Source organism: Papaver somniferum, chromosome 3, assembly GCF_003573695.1.
Source record: "Papaver somniferum cultivar HN1 chromosome 3, ASM357369v1, whole genome shotgun sequence".
NCBI lineage: Eukaryota > Viridiplantae > Streptophyta > Magnoliopsida > Ranunculales > Papaveraceae > Papaver > Papaver somniferum.
The window spans coordinates 136,569,818-136,593,525 of NC_039360.1; the positions used below are offsets into that span (position 1 = coordinate 136,569,818).

The 23,708-nt window shown below is 37.7% G+C and overlaps 2 protein-coding genes and 1 pseudogene across 2 annotated transcripts; 2 read left to right on the forward strand and 1 right to left on the reverse strand.

Annotated features, from left to right (window-relative positions):
* The first annotated feature begins 894 nt into the window (after positions 1 to 894).
* LOC113357461 (acyltransferase-like protein At1g54570, chloroplastic) lies at positions 895 to 6,210 on the forward strand. The gene is made up of 13 exons (XM_026600862.1): positions 895 to 1,980; positions 2,125 to 2,176; positions 2,255 to 2,310; positions 2,399 to 2,557; positions 2,638 to 2,742; positions 2,875 to 2,981; positions 3,334 to 3,455; positions 3,616 to 3,724; positions 4,096 to 4,229; positions 4,311 to 4,680; positions 4,841 to 4,954; positions 5,204 to 5,289; positions 5,394 to 6,210. The coding sequence occupies exons 1-13, from the start codon at positions 1,542 to 1,544 to the stop codon at positions 5,692 to 5,694; spliced, it is 2,154 nt and encodes a 717-aa protein (XP_026456647.1). The 5' UTR covers positions 895 to 1,541; the 3' UTR covers positions 5,695 to 6,210.
* A 1,131-nt stretch (positions 6,211 to 7,341) lies between these two features.
* LOC113357462 lies at positions 7,342 to 12,198 on the forward strand (annotated as a pseudogene).
* Positions 12,176 to 14,383, reverse strand: LOC113357463 (probable L-gulonolactone oxidase 4). Its single transcript, XM_026600863.1, has 3 exons — positions 13,647 to 14,383; positions 13,203 to 13,458; positions 12,176 to 13,123 (listed from the first exon to the last, which is right to left on the reverse strand). The coding sequence occupies exons 1-3, from the start codon at positions 14,367 to 14,369 to the stop codon at positions 12,291 to 12,293; spliced, it is 1,812 nt and encodes a 603-aa protein (XP_026456648.1). The 5' UTR covers positions 14,370 to 14,383; the 3' UTR covers positions 12,176 to 12,290.
* Positions 14,384 to 23,708: the final 9,325 nt, after the last annotated feature.

Sequence of the window (23,708 nt, forward strand, 5' to 3'; positions counted from 1 at the left end):
ATGAAACAGAATGAACTCAAATCTATAAAAAGCCCGATAGTTCATCAAACTGAATGGACTGCTACAAGTAAATAAGTAAGAATTAACACAGAAGGGTATTCTTGTCCATTTTATATTTTCAAACAACTATGGACCAAACAGGAAATGCATTTTCCCGCTGGACCAAATAGTCTTGGGACCGCATAAAAAAGGACCAAACGATTATTTCCCCATAATTTAATGGGAACATTATTTAAATACCCTTCAAAATCTACCCTCATTCAATTTTTAAAAATACCCCTACATTCTGACAAGTGGAAGCAACTAACACAAGTTACTTTCAGAAGTAGGCGCAACTAGCACAAGTTGCTTCCAGAAGTGGACGCAACTTTATACAAGTTGCTTCCAAAAAGCGAAAGTAACTTTCTCAAGTTGACTCCAAAAAAATTATGTTTTACCTCTCGGGAGTATTTGGGCAAAGTGAACAAAAATGGAGGGTATTTATAACATTCCCACTAATTTTAAACTGTTTTCATTTGATATAAAATTAATTAAAGACTAGTCACTAAAGGGTCATAGCGGGTTAATGTTGTTTCCAAATACCAATACCAGATACCAACTTGGACAAATATTAAACCAAACACTAAAACAAACCCGTCAAAACCTAAATACCCAAACCCCAAATGACTCTGCAAATTTTCTAATCCAATCAAGATTGTTGATAAGGGTACCAGTTTATTTGGGCTATACCAAAATTTCAGGATAAGACTTCTCGAATGGTACACCCCCTGATAAATTGGCACCCCTATTAGCACACATGTAAATTGTTATTATCCGGTATCCGATTTATGCTCAAGGGTAATAATAATTAGTGAACAAATCCTGCTACTTTCCTCCCTCTTCAAACAATGACTATGAAGTGGTGGAAGAGAGATTACCACAGAGGAACGCATGGTGGTGTCTCCCGCCAAAACCACAGAAATAAAAGAAACCAAACACTTTTCTGTCGTCTTTCTTACGACTTACAACTTAAACCCCAAAAATTCATGTACTCACTTGTTTAATTTGTCAATCTCTTTTCCTATTTTGGTTTCTTCTTGAAAGTTTGTTTTGTACTTCTCTCCCAAATGTCAATCTCACTTATTTTTATCATTTCTTTTTAATTCTTGAATTTTTCTGGTGTTGGTTTATCCAAATTTAACAATGGGTTTAGGAAAATCTCTCAAATTTTGGCTCCATTCGGAAAAAATAATAAAATAATAATAGTTCAATTTTGTTTTGAGTAATAAAGTTCACTTTTTTTCTCATTTGAGTTATCGTGTACAGAAGTCTACACAGGTTACCATTCAAGACTATAAATCCCTTCAAATTATTTGGTAGTTATTATTATTATTAACAAGAATTTGTTCATTTTCATTATTTTTTTATCTTATTTTTGTTGTTGCTTGTTTTCTGAAGGGAAATCTAGAGATTTTATTGTGATTTAATTGCATTGATTGTAAGATTCATTTCTCTGTGTACACTGTTAAGGATTTGTTGTGTCTTCCTTAGTTGTAGAATCAATGGCGTCAACATTACAATTCTTTCCTTCTTCTTCATCCTCTTGTATTCGAATTTTACCTAGTTTTCGTGTAATTAAACCTCGATTCATTACCTTAGCTACTAGTAATTCGGCTTCATTATCATCTGATTCTGTTGGAATAAATGGGTCTTCTTCATTAGTCAAAGAGAGGGAAGAAAAAGAAAAAGGGTCTGTAAATAATGGAGTGATGAATGGATTATTTGGTTCCAGAATTGAAGAGAAAGACATTGACAGTACTAAGCAAAGTTCGGAGGATTTGGATGTGTTGTGGAATGATGGGTACGGAGTTAACAGTGTGAAAGATTATCTTGATATTGCAAAAGATATGGTTAAGCTGGATGGTGGACCACCTAGGTGGTTTACACCTCTTGAGTGTGGGAAGCCACTTAAGAACTCACCTGTTCTTCTTTTTCTGCCTGGTAATGATTGCTTAACTAGACTTGAAATTGCTCAATCATCAAGAATGTGTGTTTTTTAGTCACTGGAGTTCTGTTGTTATGCCTGTTGTTACATGTGTTGTGCAATTTCAAAATCTGATTGGTTATGTTAATGGGTTCTAACAGGAATGGATGGTATTGGGTTGGGACTCATTTTGCACCACAAGGCTCTTGGGAAGTAAGTTTTACATGACCTAAGAGTTAATTGGGTGAGCTTACATTATTGTAGATTTCATCATTTTGTTTTGAATTGCAGGGCTTTTGAAGTTAGGTGCATGCATATTCCTACTAGTGACCGCACTCCATTTGAAGGTCTGGGTTCTTACCTGTTTCTTAGCTTTATAATACGTTGATGCTTTATAGTACAATTTAAGCGATGAATGGGTTTTTGTGTCTTAAGGGTTGTTGAAAATCGTTGAAGACGCCGTGAGGCTTGAGCACTCTAAGTTTCCAAATAGACCAATTTATTTAGTTGGTGATTCATTGGGAGGTTGCTTAGCACTCTCTGTCGCAGCACGTAATCCATCTATTGACTTAGTACTGATATTATCAAATCCAGGTCAGTTTCTAAGGTTCAGTGGTCAGATCTCGATTGTTTTAGGATGCAAAGATGCTGATTTATGCTGTGTTTTGATCCAGCAACATCATTTGGCAAGTCGCAGTTGCAGCCTTTGCTCCCTATCTTGGAGACTTTGCCCAATGAACTCCATATTACTGTTCCATATCTTCTCAGTTTTGTTATGGGTACATGTTCTTCTTACTGGAATCTTACTACATCATTTATGTTCTCTTTTCTTTTTTCATAATAAGTCAGCTTTTACTTGTCTTCAGAAACTTGTTCGGAGAGTAATTTCAAGTTTTCTTCTTGAATTTCAGGGGAACCAGTGAAAATGGCGACAGTCAATATTGAAAAGGGCCTCTCTCCTGCGAAAACAATTGAACAACTTTCAGAAAACCTCACTGGTTTATTACCTCGTCTCTCTGTAAGAGTGCTCTCCATTTGGTGGTTATACATGTCTTTTTCCAATTTTTGCATGACTATGAGCATCTTTTAGCAATCTGGCTTTGCTATAGAATTCTTTTTTCTTGGTATCTGTTGTGGAAATACTTCTCTGTGATTTTTAGCTATCGATAGTAAAACTGTAGCTTATATCACACTTCAGTCTCCGCAGTATAGTTGCTTATCTAACGAACCCAAACAATCATCAGGCTCGCTAAGCACATAACGCGATCTTCCGTGAAACTGGCAAAGATATGTTCTACTATTAAAATAAAAATAAAAATAAAAAACAACCCTCCTGTATTTATGGATATGTTTTACATCATTTCCTGCAGGGATTGGCTGATATTATTCCTAAGAAGGCACTTCTGTGGAAAATAAAACTGCTCAACTCTGCTGCTGCTTACACTAATTCTCGCCTGCATGCCATCAAAGCTGAAGTGCTAGTCCTTGCTAGGTGTGTATTCTTAATCATTGATGTCTAACTTCCTAGTTTGGGTTATGCCATAGTTGTTGTTTCCTATTGCTATTTTTTCTTCTTCTTATGTTATCCTTTCTATGGGACCTTTTCTTTTTCCTGTTGGATTGTAACATTAAACAGTGTGTCCATGTTATAGTGGAAAAGATAATATGTTACCAAGCGGAGATGAGGCTCAGCGGCTTAAGACGTCACTAAAGAATTGCCGAGTACGCTACTTTAAGGACAATGGCCATACCCTTTTATTGGTAGGTAGAAAACTGTTTTACCTTTGAGTGCAATATTGAATATTTGCTTGGTAGGAGTAACATATGCAAGTTTAGGTTTAAATCCGACCCAAGTCAGCCGAATCCAAGTCTTGTCCAGTTTGCTAAAAGCCTAAACTGCAATATTTTCATACTTCATGTGGCATTATATAAATCTCTATAAAGTAGTCGTTCAACCACTTGTGTTCGGATTAAATTTATTATGCAAAACTTTAGAAGGTTCTTTAGCATGCCTTGTGTGAGTGTCCTTCAAAACCATACATGTTATGGTAGACGAGTACTTCGTTCTAGTCCTTGCTACATAATATATTTCGCTTAAAATTATTATTGAAGAGATCATTGAAATGCTGCAGGAAGATGGTGTAAATTTGTTGTCTGTAATCAAAGCTACTCATATGTACCGTCATTCTAGACGATATGATTACATCTCAGATTATCTTCCACCTAGTATGTCAGAATACAGAAAATTTGCTGTCGAAGGAAATGCGTAAGTAATTATCTTCATAAACAGTAATGTTTATTCTAACTTCTTCAGAAAATTCATATTCTGTCAACATTTAAACTGCAGATTATTTCGTACGGCTGCTAGCGCAGCAATGTTTTCAACTTTAGGAGATGGTAAAATAGTGAGGGGTCTTGAAGGGGTTCCTACTGAAGGTCCTATCCTATTAGTGGGTTATCATATGCTGATGGGACTAGAACTTCCTTTACTTATTGAAGAATTCCTGAGGGTGAAAAAAGTTATGGTTCGTGGTATTGCACACCCTATATTGTTTAGTACAAAAAGTGAAACTGCAAAACAGGAGTTTTCAGGTAATGACATAGTCAGCTTGTTCGGCGCAGTTCCTGTTTCAGCAAGTTACATGTTCAAGTTATTGTCAACTAATTCGATTGTTCTTCTGTATCCTGGTGGTGCGCGTGAGGCTCTTCATAGTAAGGTGCATAAGATTTACTTATACATCTTAACTAGTGTTCTTTTGTTTTGCACCAAGAGCATTTTCTTAAGAAAATGAAAACACAGAGGTTGAAATTTCTTGCGTGTACTGCTTGTGTGGAGCAAATAGAAAACTGAATCCTGTTTTCTTTCATGATTGCTAGGGTGAAGAATATAAGTGTTTTTGGCCAGACCAGCCAGAGTTTGTGAGAATGGCAGCACAGTTTGGGGCTACAATTGTTCCATTTGGAGCTGTTGGAGAAGATGATTTAGCACAAGTAAGCATATACATGCACTGAAAACTTATAGTTAATACTCTATTTTTATGTTTGGATGAATATCTTCGTCTTAAAACCCCTTTATCTACGCTCCTTCTAGATAAACAGACAAAGGACTATTGAATCTTCAATTCGCTTCTATGTTTCTTGTTGCAACTCTTTCTCGAGTATTAAATGTCCCTCGCTAGTTTGATCAATTTGAGATGGCTATTTCTCAAAGGGTCTAATCGATGTTGCTTCTGATTGTAGTATGTTCTCGACTATGACGATCAAATGAAGATTCCATTCCTGGGAGATTTCTGGAGAGAACAAAACGAACAAGCTATAAAACTGAGGTAATAATTTGCACAAGTAATGTCCAAAAAATTCGTTTTTGTTAGACAGAGTGAAATGAATTTTATCACATGTCAGTTAACTGGTTATACCGTTTTGTTTGCAGAGCTGATGCAACAGGGGAAGTTGGAAACCAGAACATGTTCATTCCTGGGCTTTTACCTAAGATACCAGGTCGTCTATATTACTTGTTTGGGAAACCGATCGAAACAAAAGGGAAGAAAAAAGAATTAAAAGACAGAGACAATGCAAATGTACTTTACTTGCAGATAAAATCGGAGGTAGAGAACATGATGTCTTATCTAGTAAAGAAGAGAGAAGAAGACCCGTATAGAGGCATCGTCGAAAGGACATTGTATAAGACCTTTGGTACCCCCCTTGATCAAATTCCTACATTTGAACCTTAGGTTGTACAGATTTCGTAGTTTTTGTTCCTTACTAAGAGGAGGGTTCTGTTGATGTGCTTCATATGACCACATAGTTATAGTTTAGGATGGGATTTTACAGATCACCTATAGAATAAATATAAAATTTGTAAACATTTGTAACCAGTCATACTCCACCGAGTGAGCTTAGTGGGAAATTGTGAAACTCAGCCGAGAGGTAGGCAATCAGGATATTACTATTTTGGTTGCAGTCATTAAGCACTCGGACACGTAAATGTGAATGATGAAAGATCTGATCAGTTGGGCTGTCATTTCCTGAGATTGGATGTTGAAGGAGAATATGAAGCCCCATTCTTTGGCAATGGAAATGAATTGAATGTAATTCTCGCAGAAATAGCAAGTTCTTCTTCCATTTACATGTATATCTGTTAGCAAATGGTGCATAAAAACACTGTATTTCTACACGAGAATATTGTTTGCCGGGGGCACATACGAGTTTCTCCCAGAAAGGCACAAGGAGCAGAAAACTAATTTCAATATTTTTGTGCTTTATTACGTTCTAGTCACACTGATGTAGCAGAAGAGGTTTCCATGTGAAAAAAGGGAGAATTGATTTTGAATCAGTTAGATATACCGTTTTTAACTTTATTTCCCATAATTCAATCAATCAAAAAACACGAGCACAAGCATCTTCTTCTTATCTTTGTTCATCAAATTGGCTAAACACCTTCTTTTTATTTGTTTGTTATTTATTTCTTGTTTTTGCATAATTAGAGTCCGTGGTTGTTTAAGGATCTCGCTGTCAAGAAATATAAGGGTATAATAGGTAATTTCCTGGAGTATGACTCTCGAAAGAGTTGTATTAATAGAGGGAGATATTCTTCCTTCTGGAAATCAAATTGAGAATTTGAGATCTCGGGAGGAGACTAACACTATATTTGTTTACTCCTGACTCATCTGAGTCGTCTGGATCTGAGTGAAATCACCTGACTCATCTGGATCTGACTCAATATGTTTGTTTTGAGTCAGATCTGACTCATCTGACTTAAAAAGCGTGAGTCAGTGGTTTGGTCCCGTGAGTCAGGGGTATTTTGTTGCCTGACTCAAACGGTTCCGAGTCAGGGGTTATGTCTGAGTCATAGGTCGAGTCAGATCTGACTCAAAATGCAAAACAAACGGTCTGATTGCTGACTCGGCCCGAGTCAGAGGTTGACTCAGATCCAGACGTCGAGTCAGCTGCAAACAAATAAGAAGTAAGTCTAAAACCAGAGAATCAGATAGATTGTTTTGACTCTATCACACTTACACTATGTTTGTTTACTCCTGACTCATCTGAGTCGTCTGGATCTGAGTCATCTGGATCTGAGTGAAATCACCTGACTCATCTGGATCTGACTCAATATGTTTGTTTGGAGTCAGATCTGACTCATCTGACTTAAAAAGCGTGAGTCAGTGGTTTGGTCCCGTGAGTCAGGGGTATTTTGTTGCCTGACTCAAACGGTTCCGAGTCAGGGGTTATGTCTGAATCATAGGTCGAGTCAGATCTGACTCAAAATGCAAAACAAACGATCTGACTGCTGACTCGGTCCGAGTTAGAGGTTGACTCAGATCCAGACGTCGAGTCAGCTGCAAACAAACAAGAAGTGTAAAAACCAGAGAATCAGATAGATTGTTTTGACTCTATCACACTTACTTTCCTGGTAAGTAATGTTTTGAAATTTCTCTACTCCTTTCACTAAATTTCTCTCTACCTTGATAATTCTCCTTGAATGTTTCCATCTTATAACACAAAACAACTTGGAAAAGGTTTCTGATTAGTGATCTCTTAAAATTCCTGATTATTTTTCTGTTTAATTATTGATTAGAGTTTGAATTTACTGTTGTATGTTCTAAATTGTATACAGAATTACGGGAAATCCTGAAGCTAATTTTATTTAGGCAATTTTCTTCAGTGAGAAAAAATGGACAAGGAACAAGAATTAGAGTGGATTGAAGCACAAAAGGTTGTTACGAGTGTAAACCTTTTTGATGCAGCTAAAAATCAACTTAAGTTTCTAGCAGTTATTGATCGATGTCTTTACGATGATGGGCCGGTATTAAGGAGGGCGATTCACAGGTATATCATACACCAGACAAGCAAGTTTGAATATCTGTATATATTTTTGTGTTTATTTGTTTGCTTTTAGAACTTTATGGATAGGCTGGGCTGCAGAGAATCATCCCAATTTGCACCATTGATTTTTCCAACTTTCTTCTTGTTATTTGTTTCAACTTTCAACCTAAACTTGTAAATTTGATTTTGGTTCTTTTCTTATTTCGTCTGTAGTATTATACCTTTACTCCTATGAGAATATCTCAGTATCATCCTAAATTTTACTTAAGCCGTTTGCAGTACCCTTTTGTGAGTAATTCTAATTTGTCGAATCTCATGGACTGGGATTTGTTGTTAAGATTTGGTTGAGATAGTGGCCGACTTGCCTTACAGAATGGGTACGTTTGAGGGACAATACCAATAGAGTACATTTCCAACATTGTAATAGAAGTACAAGGATCACTTAATAAGGGTTGATATGATAGAAGTAGGAGGGACATTGTCATACTGCTGTTAGATTAAGGAATTAGATTTGCCTTATGGTGGGCCTTTAGATTTGATGCTGTACAGTATTAATGTTAAACCTATGACTCTTTGATAACTGAAAGTAGATAGTACAGTGCAATTGTAACTATGATGCATATGGCGGTGCCTAATTCCTTGGCACCGAATCTATAGGAAAATGTTAGACTAAGGGAACGACATAATAGGCACCGTGATGACATAACACACATATTTTAGAATTGTAGTATTTGTTACAGACTTGCAATTCATTAAAGTTTAGATTCTTAATTCATGAGAACAGTCAAGTATTGATATTTGGCTCGAAGAGTCAGAACCCTCTGTTACAGTTTGGCTACCACTTCCGAAGCCGCATATTGAATTGTCAGCATGTCAACTTAAGTCATTGCAGTGAGGTGTTTTATATGATGCTTCATGATTCCTTATTGTTATCTCATAAGTTTTGTCGAACCCCACTGTGCAAGCGGTCAACTAGCACACCAAACAAGCAAGTTATTACTGCATTTTACTAACTTTTAGATATGCACTAAGAACACAATTCATCCACTCAACATGATATAAATAGCATTTTCTCTGATGATATGGTAAGTTGGGGACTGCGTAGTGGTTGTTTTCTTTGTGTGATAGGTCTTCTAATCTTGGAAAATGGTGTACTTCAGGTACAAGACATGTTGGCTTCCTTTACTTTCCAAGCATGCTAAGGGCGAGATTTCAGGAGGGACTTTGGTTGTTCCTTTGGATTGTGAATGGGTTTGGCACTGTCATAGACTGAACCCAGTAAGTTTGTGCACAGGATTTCAAATTTATTGTATTTCTTTACTTATCTGGTATTAGGAATGATCAGATTATTCATGCAGGTTGCTAAGCTTTTTTATTGGATGCTTCTTTATAGGTAAGGTACAAAAGCGATTGTGAGGAATTTTACGGGCAGATTTTGGACAATGCTAATGTTATATCAAAGGTTCAAGGGGGATCCACGAAACAAACTGAAGAAATCTGGAATCAGTTATATCCCAATGAGCCGTATGAGCTTGACCTGAGAGCCACTATCGCAGATGAGACTTCTGAAATCCTTTCACATGCTCCAGAAAGTACCACATATGATCTAGTTTCGGCTGTTAAAAGGCAGAACTCTTTCTTTTACCAAGTAAGTGAGGGGATTTCAGTGGTGTTCTGTTGGATTTTACTTATCAACATAAATTGTCAAAATCCAAACCGTGAACCATTTGCTGTATGTATGTAATTACTATGCATTATATACTTCCATAATTAATCTCGTGTAACATGTTTTTGTCAGGTATCTAAACCCTACATGAATCATGAACTCTTTCTTGAAGGAGCTGTGGCCAGATATAAAGGATTTCTTCATTTGATTAAGAGAAACAAGGAGGGGTCTATTAATCTTTTTTGCGTGCCAACTTATGATATTGATCTCATATGGCACACTCACCAGCTTCATCCAGTTGCCTACTGTAAAGATGTGGTTCAAGTCACTAGCAAGCTGTTAGAGCATGATGACACAGATTCAAACAGAAGCAAAGGACAGAAGCTTGATGTTGGATTTTCAGGAACTACTAATAAATGGGAAGAGTTGTTTGGATCTAGGTATTGGAGGACTGGGGCAATGTATAGAGGCACTGCTCCATCACCTGTTACTCATGTTCCATGGCAATCAAATATAATGAACAAGAAAGTTGTTCCTTTGAGTGACTCCCGCAAAGAAGTTCAGCTTCCTGATGCAAAGTATATAGAGGTAGGCTACTAATACCTTCCAAATTTTTTTTTTCTTTTTATTATCTGAATATATGGGAGTTTGTGCTTGAATGTATGAGATTAAGTTGTCGTCTCAACACTTAAAGTGGAGTTTGTTGCTAGTGAGTCTCAGTCCTCTTTTTCTCTTTCAAATTTCAGATTTGTTTGGAGATTGTGGCAATAAAGGATTTACCTGTAGGACTCAAGGGTAGCATTCATGTTCAATTCAGTAAGAGAACGCCAGATTCTCTACGCAAAAAGAAGACTTAATATTTTTTCCGTGACTAGGGAAAAGCAGGTTGCTGTCTTCCAGTGTGAACCTACTGGAGAGCTTTTCTTTGAACTTGCATTCCAATCAGCCTCTAGCTTACTCATATCAAAGTGACCCAAAATCATTGGCACAACAGCAATCTCTTTGAAGGATTTGCTTGATCCAGTCAATAAGTTGTCATTAGAAAAATGGTTTCAGTTGGAGCCAAGTTCTGCCACTGATAACTTCGACCCAATCTCTCTGCGTATTGCTGTCTCCACTACTGCTCCAACGCCTGCTTCACATGTGCTTAGCATGGTCCGGTCACGTCCATTCGCAAAGAACTCCTGTTTCTTCGCATTTCCTGAAAGTAATCAGCATGCTAAAAGTTGGACACCTATTGTGGATGAAGTTGGCAATGAGATCCTCAAAATTCAAATGAGGTGACTATCAAATTCTAATATTTCCTTAATTGAACACCTCTTGGTAATTTTAGATTTTGCCCAGAACCTAAATTACTTACAAACAATTTAATATAAGGCCTGAGCCGTATTATATAATCTTATGCATTTCAGGGAATTAAAGAAAGCAGATGCAAAAGCTAGTTTAGTTTCAAAGAAAGAGGTTGTTGGAATTGTAGGACTCTCTGATGAAACACAGGTTCTAGCGGAATTTGTGGGAACAGGGTGGTCGTTGTTAGATTCTAGTGGGTTCTTTCAGCTTCAGACGCAATCCAACGAACAAGGTGATATCATTGAGCTCCGAGGTGACCGGATGGTATGTGCCCTCGCCATTGTATTTTTCTTCTTCCTTCTCCATTTACTATTGTAACTGAGTTATCTCTCTTTGTGATACAGGTGAAACTTTTCCCTGGTAGAGCGCTAGAGTATGAACCCAAACACTGCGAAAGGCAGAAGACTGAATCCGACTTTGTTACAGTAGTGGAGTTCTCTGAAGAAAATCTATATGGAAAGGCACTAGCATTACTTAACCTGAAATCTGGGTTTCTGAAGGTATTGTACATCACTTTTATATTTGTCTCACAACATAGTTTGTTCTATTGACGTGCTTATAACACCTAAAATCTAATGTAGGTAAAAGAAGAATGGTTTGCTTTGCCTGCAATTACTTTGACTTTCATACTCTCCGATATCCTGAAAAAGAATGGTCACATTGAGCTAGTTGCCAACGAAGAAATTTCAGAGCAGATGGGCAGTTTAATTGAAGAAAACGTTGAAGGGTCTAAAGTTGAAGGTGAAAGCAACAAAGTCACTACATTAGAAAAGGAGGAAGAGGCAGCTAAGCAAGGAAGTGTGGTAGCACCAGATAAAGGTGGGTCTGGAGTCTACGGGTATGGAACAACAGGTAGCAAAGAGAACGGAAATGTTGCCAATAGTGGTGGGTGCGGTAGTGGTTGCGGAGGTGGCTGTGGGAACATGGTCAACAGTGGTGGGTGCGGCAGTGGTTGTGGTGGCGGATGTGGGAAGAATATGGTAAAGAGTGGTGGATGTGGTAGCCGTTGTGGTGGTGGATGCGGAAATATGGTAAAGAGTGGTGGTTGTGGCAGTGGCTGTGGTGGTGGGTGCGGAAATATGGTGCCAAAGAGTGGTGGTTGTGGAAGCGGTTGTGGTGGTGGATGCGGAAAGATGGTTAAGAGTGGTGGGTGTGGTGGAGGTTGTGGAAGTACAGCAAAAAGTGGTGCCGGTACGGTGACTGCGGCAGCAGTTTGAAGCACAATGGTAATAGCTCCACCATTGGAGGTTGCAATGTGATGCTGCGGCATAAGATATGTATGAGGTGATTATACATAAATAATCTTGTCCTGAATAATAATTGTGATTATGTTTTACTTGTGCTGTGTTTTGTAATATTCAAGTATAAGCTAATAATAATAAACTGTTATTTATTATTGAAAATTGTAAATTGGAAAATTGTAAGAGGGAATTAGAAACTTATGGAGGCTAGTTGCATAAAATAAGAATATCATAAAAAGAGCCTTCATCATACAAGATCTGTAACCACATTGAGACGTGAACAAACTCTAGCTTCTTTATAGACTCGGCCGGGTCGACAGTAATAGCCCTTTGCTGGGGCACAATGAATGTCCTCAGAGCAAATACACAACCCTTCTAAGGCGCAGTGTTCCTTAACTATGGTGACTCCACTTTGGTCTAAACCAAGAATTTGATCAGTCCACTTGCTAGAAAACAATCCAAATGGATCAAAAGTCTCTTTGACCTTCAAAAACTCCCCTGCGTTTTTGTACTTAGTGACTGCACCAATAAACCCAACGTTCCGATTCTTACCCCAATGTGGTATCCCTTGATACTTGAATACAGCAATTTGTTCTATTTCTTCCAAAACGTCTTGGAAAAGTTGAGGTATACCTGGGTTGGTACTTCTGTAGTAAGTAATATCAAAATCTATTGCATCTTCTTGTTTACCCAGGTAAGCATTTGAAGCTTTTACATATCTCATTAGTATTCCAGTGTAGAGTTCCAAGTTACAAAATGCTTTAGGTTTTAAATCTCTCAACTTTTGTGTATCTTCGATGAAGTTCTGAACTTTTGACAATTCAATGCTGAAAGTTAGTTGATGATAGAACACGCCCTTAACCCTTGGATCGGTTGGACATACTGTGGCAAGACCATCATTTGGGCTTTCTAGACAACTACCTGCCGCTTGTAGCCGATTTTGGTAACCGATAATTGGATACCCAGTGAAGGCAATGCCGTCGTTGGTGAAGCCAAATGCACTAGTAACCAGTGCCGTCGTAGTTGATTTTGCATTGATACATTTCCCATTAGCATCGCTTGTTGATTCTTGAATCTCCTCTGTTGAACAAAGTAACCATGACTAACATCAAAAAAAGAAACTTGCAACACAAGTAAATAATCATTAATTCTATTATACCTGCGGTTCTTGCTGCGGCCAGTGCAGCTGACGGGGTAGGACGAAAACCGATGAAGTTATTAAGTCCATTACCAAATGCGTTAGACGAAATGCGGTCGTCAACTCGGTAAATCGCTTTATGTTGGTTAGGGTACCATGATATGTCACCAAACTCATGTTCATTGCCGAAAGTGGTTGCTTGTATTGCCAAGTCCGAATCGCTCTTCTCTGTAAAAGTGATGGATCTTTTGAAGAGTGGTTCCAGTCTTAGAGTAACCTAAATACATATAGCACCAGGCAAGTTTAACATCTAGTGCAAATTCAAAGGCTTATGGTAAAGCTGTATATACATGGACTTAATTCTGTTGCTATGCTTATAGAGGTGCTCCAAGCAGCCACAATGGAATGCAGCATTAACCAAAAACAACTTTTGCCTTTTATATAAAGAAAAAAAGAGCCATATACCTGCGAAATGGCTCCAAGGACTCCTAAAGACACCTTGGCAGCGTTAATATCAGGGTCACTGCTATAAAGCATTCGAACCTTTGCATAACCTTCATTAGGTCCAGATGGAGTCACTATTCGGATGCTTTCGACATAATCATGAACAGAACTTCCACGCCCCCACAGGCCGCTACCATGTGCAGCCGTGGAAATCAACCCACCAACAGTCAAACCCCACCAATAAGGTGCAGCAGTCAGTGCCAGGCCAGACTTTGCAGCTTGTTTGATTAGATCCCCTAGAATTACACCAGATTCAACAGTGATCGTTGCTGTTGACGGGTTGACATTTACAATACGGTTAAGATGTAGCGTACTTATGAGTAAGCCGTTGTTGCCGTCGGGGCAAACTAGTTTTGGTAAACTATGACCATATCGAGTCGCTATCTTCACTTTCATTTTGTTTTTAGAAGCCATGGCTACTACTGAAACAAGTTCTTCTTCAGTTTTAGGATAAACGACATGGCCAACTTCACAAATAGATCGATCCGGAAATGCACCTATTGCGTTCGAAATCGTGCAATAACTACTATTCCTACTGCTTGTTCGTGATGATTTCGATACACATTTGATGGGATTTGGTGGAGGACTGCAATGTACAGTGCAGTAAGGAAATAGAAATGAGCATACTGCCCACATACTAAACAACTTGATGACAAAACTATGAATTCTTCCTAGCTCTGCCATTTTCTTTGATGTTTTGAATCTATAGTTCTATGGCCATCAACGTCTTCACATATATAGCTAAATGTTCAGAGAGAAGACGTGTGCTCACGATGACTAGCTGGTTATGAGCTGCTATTGGGAAAGGTTTTAATCAAAATACTGTGACAACTTCAATCCTTGAGTTGACAAATTTAACAACAAGATCCCACAATTGTTGGCTCGGACTTTTCTTTGAAAATAACACATAGCTCCAAATGCTATATGTTAATATATGGTGACTGTTTTTTGCGGTTACCACAGACAACCACGGAAAATCATGCGGGCATAATGTTGGTGGGATGGGTGTAGAATCGAGTGGCACACTATTTTTGACATATTACTTGGAACTAGTCTCAAAAGTCAACATTAGAACCTCTCCGGTCTCCACCATTATCTTTCTGAGAATATAAAAACTTGTGACCATCCAAAGGTCCTAATAAGATTAGGAAGCTAGGCTTTGCCGATTTACTCTTAAACATTTCCAATGGCAGTTTGGTTGGTTATTTAAGAACAAAATCTCCTTAAATAGAAGAAGTAAAAGAAAATTAAGTTTTCAAACCTTCTTTAATGTGGGGATCCAAAACTAGTTTTAAATAACGTCCCCAATCCCCATCGTGAGCATTTGTTCAGTTTTTCGTTCTTTTGGCCCACAATGCCCATCACCACTTACATTCTATATTATCAATTCACCATCATTCACAAATTTTATCACTTTTGAAGAATTTACAAAAAAACATAAATAAAACTGGCCAAATCGGGGTATATCCGTTTTAAGTGGACTCTTTTTAAGGGCTGAGGGGTGTCCTAATGGGTGAAATTATAAAATTATCTTTTTCCATTATAATTAAAACCAAACCTAATTCATCTTCTCATTTCATTTTCATTTTCATTTCATCTTCTCCTCTTCCCCTTTCTCCTCTACCATACCGGCTGAAATTGGTCCCCCTTTATCAAAAACTGACCGAAAACTCGTCGATTCGAAAATTCGATCGTCAATTAATCTCTTCGATAATGCATAATCCGAAGCGTATGCAAAATACTCATTGGAGACTGAAGACCCTAAATTTGGAAAAGTAATTCAATACAAACGGAATACAAAAACAGTTGACGAAGAAGAAGTCACTGAAACTGCTGAAATATCAAAGAAATGACGCGGTTGAGAAAGTATGGGCCTACTTAAACTCACTCCAGTACTTCAATTTTATGTTTGAATGTCAAATTAGGTCAGAAAAATTGAATTTTTGAATCTGCAGTTACTTAGCCGCCATGGTTTCTGATGCACGACCTTGCCGACTTTTCATATCTGGGAGTAGTCGTTATCTTCCTAGGTTGAATATGATGCCGAATTTTCATATCTGGAAGTGTCATTTACAGGGTCGTCACGATATTCAACCTAAAAACCATGACGACTAAATTTAGTTTTATTACTCGTTGGTTCTTGAAATTTCCAACCTGCCGACTAACTCTGTAAAAAATCATGTGTTTCCTGGGTTCCGTATAGTTACAAGCCGACATGTTATTTGAATACTGTTGGTTTTAACCGATCGTGAGAATTTTGACTTTTGGTTAAACTCTACCTTGTGAAAACTTATTTTTTAAAATTTAGGATATCTTAAGAGCCAAGTTAGGAAAACTTGTTCCCAAAGTTAGGGCTTCTTAAGGGCCAAGTTTGTGTTCTCTATATATAGAACTAGAATTGTAGGTTTGTAATAATCCAACCTAGAAGAGTGTTAAATCCTTGTGCTTAGGATTTTGGTCTCTTTGGTAGAGAGGATCGTGTGCCACGGTAAAGGTCAATATCGGTGTGAGAGAAAAACTTGTAGAGAGAGGATTTTGGTGTTCTAGTGTTTAGGGTTTGGGGTTTTTCCCTAAACGAAGCTTCTAGTATTTCCATGTTTCTCCTATGGTAGTAGCAGCTGTGAATGAAGCGTAGAAGAGAAGACATGAGGCTTCTTCGAGGAATGGTTAGATAATTCTATGGTTTCTTCGATGGTGCTCTCGGGTATGTCTTGTTATATCTTTGGTTTTTGTATTTTGTTGCGGAAAGAGCATGTAATGGTCTTTGATTCAATGGAAGTTTTTCTGGTGGTGTTCGCCGTGGATGTAGCATGTAAAGGTGAACCACGTATATTTTGTGTTGTGGTTGTGTGCTTGTTTATCTTCTGTATCTCTTATTATTTCTCTCATGTTTGGTTCAAATCGCCAATTGCTCTTTGTGATCCTGTGTTCCACTGCGCTCGGGGTGCCAATTTTCCCAACAAATACAACCCTGTCGACTGATTATTAGTCGACACTCTATAGATTATTGACCCTGCCGACTAATTGTGTGGAAATTATTGTGTTCATTTATTCCATTTTGTTATTATCCGACATGTTATTTGAATACATCCATGATGACTACTTTTTTAGTCGGCACAGAATATTGTTGTTGTCCCTGAAAACTAAGACTATTTGTTACTTAGTCATTGCCTTGTTCAAATATCGACCCTGACGACTAGTTGATTTTTTTTCCATTGTTCTTGTTTAGGATGAAAAAGGTCAAGCAAGAAAAGAAGAAACTTGTCACTCCTCCTTTAAAACCTTTTCATTGTTCTTGTTGGTGACAAACTCTTGACTGCGACATATCGATGGGGCATTCATTGAATCGGGAACGCACAAGATCCGTGAGCAGAATGATTCTCAACCACCACCGGAACCAAGTGATGAAGATGAAAGTCCAGATGAAGACCAATCACTTCCATCTGGTAGAATAGGTAATAATGATGATGATGTTGAAGGAACTCCGGCTGCTGGAGGAGATAACGATGATGATGATGATCAAGACATGCCATCTGTTGGAGGAGGTAATGATGACGGTGATAACAATAATGGAGATAAATATAATGACGGACAAGATGATATTGTTGATGAGGAGAGGATAAAGAAGAGGAAGAAGAAAGCGAAGAAGAAAGGGTAATGATCAAGCAACATGTGTTGGTGTTGAACAACAACCTCAAGATGCAACCGCAACTACAACCGGAAAGAATAAGAGGGTTATCAATAAACCAGCTGATTCCCACATGCCTCCCCCTAACTTGAAGAAGCAATTGAAGGATGGTGAGCCTCCACTAGGGTTACCAGAAGATGGTGGACATGTTCTTTTTGGATACAAAGACCCGTGGACATGTGAAATCTATAATACTATCATAAGTAATCTCAATCCAACTTTGTTTTTATTTAAGTGTATCAATCTTAAATTCGCTTCAAGTGTTTGTATTTCTTTTAATTTTGTGTTTTTGGTATTTAGGATCATAAGCATGCCATTTGTATTTTGAGGCGCCAAGCTTCAAACACTATGATGAAGAAATGACCACTTGACAAGGAATGTGGCGAGGTGAAAGAGATTGTCAAGAACTCCTGGTTGTGGCCTGCGTTGAAGAGTTCGGTTGCTGGGTATGTCAAAGTTACCATATCTGCATTCTGCGAGAGGTTCTACGGAGAGACTGATACAATGTTATTCCCATTCGGTGAGATGGTGGTAACTCCCGATGATGCTCATCAAATTCTAGGCCTCGAGGTTGAGGAAAAAGTCATCCAAGATGGCTACGATGAGGACATTTCTTAGGAGAATCTCTTCAAATTGACCAAGATCTTGTTCGGTTTGGATAAGAAGCAGTCAGAGTCTATGTTTGTGTTAAATGATGGTTATAGAAGCAAGAAGTTAAGTCTGAAGGAGTTGAGGAAACACATACTCTGGGATCCAGGAAATCTATGATAGGGAAGGAAGTGTGGACTTGGTGCGAATCAATGCTACTGCGTCAACTTATCTGTTATACATCCTGGGCAACTGTATCTTCCCCGACAGTTACGGAAGCTTGGTCGACGACAAGTATATTCAACTATTGCATCCTTTTGATCAGATGTATACGTATTCTTTGGGTACTGCGGTGTTTGGTTTCTTGAATGCAGAGTTGACAAAGGCTTCAAGTCACTAAGCAAGTTAACGGAAATCTATGTCTCTTCCAGGTAATTCAATTGTTTATATTTAGAAAATGCTTATAGAATAATATTCTTAATAAACTTTGTGTTTGCATTGGTTTGGATATATGAGCACTTCTCTTCTTTGGTGAAAGCCAACCCCAAAATTAAAGTCAACACTAAGCTTGCGAAGAACAATCCAAGAGGACGCCGATACACTTTTACTGGTGCTCAGGAAAAGGATATGCCTCAGCATCTCGTCAACATACGAGTTTCCTTGGACAAAATGACTATGGATGAGGTAATGTTTGATCCGTATCCAAATGACAGAAAAGATAGATTAATCGTAAGGAGAAATGATGTTGCATTTTACTACGGTCCATTGTTTTACCCCCAAGAATTTACAATGTACGATCCACAACTGGTAATGTAAAAAGTGGGGGTTACTTCCAAAAAATACCTCATCTCGGTGATGATCCTTTCTATAAAGTGGTATGGGAGGAGTGAAGCGCGTCCCAAAAACTATTGGCATCCATTACACTCCACCACCAAATATTTCTTATTGGAACGATAGACGTGACCATATAATAGATTTGATTCTTTTGGACGAGGTGACCGAAGGTCATGAAGATTACATGTCGTAGTACAATGGTGTTGCTCGTCCTACTGTGATTAGGGAAGAGATTGTTGAACAACCATCTCGTAAGAGGAAGAACACCGCGAAATACCCAACAACAAGTCTTAAGAACTTTGTAAGTATTTTAGAGTTGTTCTTATTGTTTTAAGATTATATTATCAAATCAGTCTATTAATTGTTTGTTGTTTAAATAAAAATAGAAGGACCACTTAAAGACTCTTTGTGAAGATGATGTGTTGAGCGAGAGATAGAGGAGAGCCTTTGTGGGTTGAAGAGTAAACTAAGCACATTAACTATGCTAAGAATGTTGATAATGAAGATGCCACTGAAATGTTCCAGCAAGCTAATGTTTAACTAAAGAGGCCTCGTAACCATGGTGGTGGTAGTGGTCGTCACGAAAATGCTAACCGGGGTCGTCGTGGTTGTGAATAAATGAATTTCTAGTTTGTTTCTTTATGTGTTAGACAAAATGTCGAGGTTAATGGTTAGAAAAATATTTTTTAAAAGTTTATGGGACATATATTTTCTTATTTTGGACAAATGCTGGATTGCTAGTTGTTGAATGAATGGTTTGTTTAGCTATTTTAAGTTTCAATAATTTAGCCGGCAGGGTGTTGAATGAATGGTTTGTTTAGTTATAGTGCCGACTAAACCTGAGACCGCAAGGTTGTAAACTGGTAGACTGCCGGCCCTGACAACAGAAATGGTGCAGTTACCAGGGTCGTCATGTTAAGAAAATTACAACCTAACCGACTATACTTAGTCGTCATCATATTAAACCACTACCATACCGACTAACAATCAGTTGGAACTGACCTTCTCCTGTGTGTGAAAAAGTTAGTAGTCGCCAGGGTAGGAAAATTATGACCTAGACGACCTGGTGTTAGTCGAAGTCTTCTTAAATCACTATCGCGCTAACTAATGTTCAATGAATATGACTTTTTCCTGTGTGCTAAATTGCCAATAGTCGTCAGCTTAACAATGTTATGACCCGAACGATTATATGTTAGTCTTCATTGTCATAAACAAATATCTTGTCGACAATATGCAGCAGAATATGACCTTCTCTTGTGTGTGTGGAAATTCTATTAGCCGTCAGGGTAACAAAATTACGATCCTTACGACTAAAAATGGTTGGCATATGGAGGAAACAAAAACCAGGCTCGTCATTTTTTGTAATGAAAACAATATCGACTACTGTGAAGTCGCCAGGTTCATAAATAAATATCATGCCGACTAATCAAGTATTTACAACATCTTTCCTGTAGGTCAAAAAACATTCAGCCGACATAATATTTTTTTACTAGACCGCCGGCTATTTGTGGTCGTTATCTTCCCAAATTGTCGACCTTGCCGACTTTTCATAGTTTCGTAACTGAAAGTGTTGACTCCTTCTGTAATTTTGAGTATGAAATCACCTACCAGCTCTACAATCCCATATTTACAAGTGTTTGGGTAATATAGTTTCATTTCCGTTACAAACAGAATTCTCAAAAATATAAAAAAAATCTCAAAAGTTTACCCACATAATCCATGAGTTCAATCTAAATAGAACCTAATTTCAGAATTTTAATCAACTTACTAATAACTAAATTAATTAACCTAATCAGATTTTTTAGTGTTGATTAAGAAAGGATAAATTAGCTATTTCGTAAATATATGTTTAATGGGTTCTGTATTTTACTTCAATATGACCTCATTTTTGTCTCATTAGGTATACCCCAATTAATCTGGGTGTACCCCAATTTGGCTAGGTAAATAAAGGATGTTGAAATGTCGAGAATTTAGTTTTTAAGGAAGGTCAATGAATGCGTATATCATTGAATGCGTATACAATGCGTCTGTTTTTCAGTAAATGCATAAATAACATCATTTATTTATCCAGCTAATTTGAGGCCTACTTCAATTATCTGACGCCTATCACTAGAAGATAAAAATGGTCATTTTGAAGTAATTTCGAAAACCCCTTAAACAATTATTTTTGATATGGCTAATTTATTCATGTTAATTTGGTTGATTAATAGATGTTTAACCTTTTTAACCCAAGTCGACTCATGTTGATTGATCACCAAACATGAGTGTTTTTTTTTTTGGATCTTTTTGCGAAAACCTCTACCAAGAGTTGGTCGTTGTTGATGTACTAGTAGGCCGATTCAAGGTTGATGTTCTTCCTTTATGATGATCACCTAGAATAGGTAGACATATATCTATGTATATGCCTATTGCAACAATCAGCGGATATAGATATTTTCATAAAGTTTCAATTTTGAATGTATACGCAGTCAAAAACCTAATTAATAAAAATGAGGTGATAGGAAAGTAAGTAAGAGAGTGGAATAGATTTTATTTACGTTGTTAAATTTTAAATGTGAGAATAACTTAGTAGTTTCACCCTTTTTAAACATCCTTTATCCTTCATATCTAGGTGGGTGAAGAAAATAGTAGGCCTGAAACTAGCCAGGTTTTTATATTTATAGACACCATGTATCCAATTTTTAAATGGATGCATAGGCTTCATGCATCCGTTTTTCAGAGGGTACATGGACACCTTGCTACAACTATCCCAATTTTCCATCTTTTACATATGCAATCATATTTCAATGGATGCATATAATACATGCAACTATCTTTTCAGTTGGTGTCTATATAACATGCGTCTTGGGATGTACACCAATCTGACCCGGTCGAGCAACCCGAACGATATGTGCTAAAAATAACCGAACCAACATGAACGCCGATAAAGCAAAAAACATTGAACGATATCTATATTGCATATATGATCTAACTATGTTATAATGCATCTAATACCCCGATCTAGACGGTGGTTGGCCGGGTGGAATATAAGTAATGTTTTGTTTTTCCTAATACGGAGGCATTTTCAACATAGTTCGCTCCATAGTTGTCAGAAAATTTTGCGGTTAAGCGTGCTCGGGCGGGAGTAATCTCCGGATGGATGACCTTCCGGGAAGATTCTGCTGGATTACCGCAACGATGCCCGTTGAAAACCCCACACTTCTGGATAACCGCAGTGGCTAAGCGGGGACAATATCGGTGGAGGATCGGGTCATTACAATGCATCACCTTACTGACCGAATGAGTAAGTATCCGACCGATTAAAAATTGTAGCCAGTAATTTAAGATTCATGTGAGCCATTGATCATGACAATAAAAATTCATTTTTTCCCCACCCATAATTTTTGATGTTACTGGGTTTTTTCCCCCAGGTAAGCGGATGTATTAGCCGAACTACGTGGGCTTTACAAGTCGGGAAAAGCCCTTCCCCTCACATCCTCCACCAAAATAAAAACCAAAAAAAGGAGAAGGTACGTACAACCATTTGATTAGATAAATATTCATTTGCTGCTTTCTTAGCTAACAAATCAGCAACATCATTACTTTTCCTATATTTGTGAACAAAAATAACAGAACGCATCTGCTGAATAAGAAATTATATATCTCGCAGAAGGTTAACGAAAAACCACGGGACTCGCTTTTTTCCTTGACATAAACCTATTATGTATGTGGAGTTACTTTCAATAATGACCTGTTGTTTGTTGAGGCTGTGAGTGAGACGAAGTCCTTCCTTGATGGCTCGAAGTTCAGTCATATTGTTCCCTTTGGGTTAGATAGATATGAAGGGAACATGCCGCAATAAATCTAACATATTCATATCGAAGAACCCCTCAAATGCTTGCAAATCCAAATTGGTTAGAAGCTCCATGAGTATTAACTTTAATATAGTTATTAGGTGGGCACTCCCAGTGAACATGAATCAACTCCATGTTATGGTCCTTGTTAGATGGACTGGAGTGGGAGGTCTGATATTCGAAAAATATGGCCATAGAATTGTTGATAACCTCTTCAGAGGAGTTAGAGCACTGCTTGGTCGAACTCGCATGCGTTGCTATCTCAAGCATGTTTGTCAATGTTAGTGATCAAAACTATATGTCTTGATTTATATCCTACTTATAGATGTCTCAGACTAGGACATAGATTGTGTAGTTGAGCCTTAGACTTCACAACGTTCATCATTTGAAGACGAAGAACTACTAAGGAGAGCTTGTGGAACTTCATCGATAAAAGGTATGTGGAGACTAAAACTCATTTATCACTTGGAAAGTCTATTTCTACTCCATCTCCTATATTGAGACATAAGTCGTGTTACAATATAGTTTTATATTATACACATTTGAGATTTTGAGCTGAGTTTAACTCGCCTACATATTTCTCGGAATATGTGTTGGCAAGCTTTCTCTTCGACCGAGTTCATCTTATATTCTTGACGAAAGTCAAAAGATGATCATGTGAAAATTTCCGAGCAACATCTTACATGGTTTGTGTGATACAATCATCTGGTGTAAACTTGGAATGTTTCGTTATGATTATTTCAATATCTTGAAAATTGCTTTGATGCTAATAGTGTGTAAAAACGGCTATTGTCATCCTCTAAGAAAGTTTCAATGATTGAAATAAGAGTTTAGAACACTTAACCATCATTGGATATGACATTGTTAGAGCATAGCTCGGTTGAACCCACCAAGCGTTGGTATGTCAAGTTTGGTTGTCATATTTTAGTGAACCAAAAATCATTTAAAGAGTCGCTTGATTATTTAGTAGAGTCAACTTCGTATAGGTTAGCTTGAAAGTATTAGGATATCAGACATTACAAGTATTACGTGAAGACTTGAAGAATGCGAGAAAGTACAGAGCTACAACGAAGACATCAT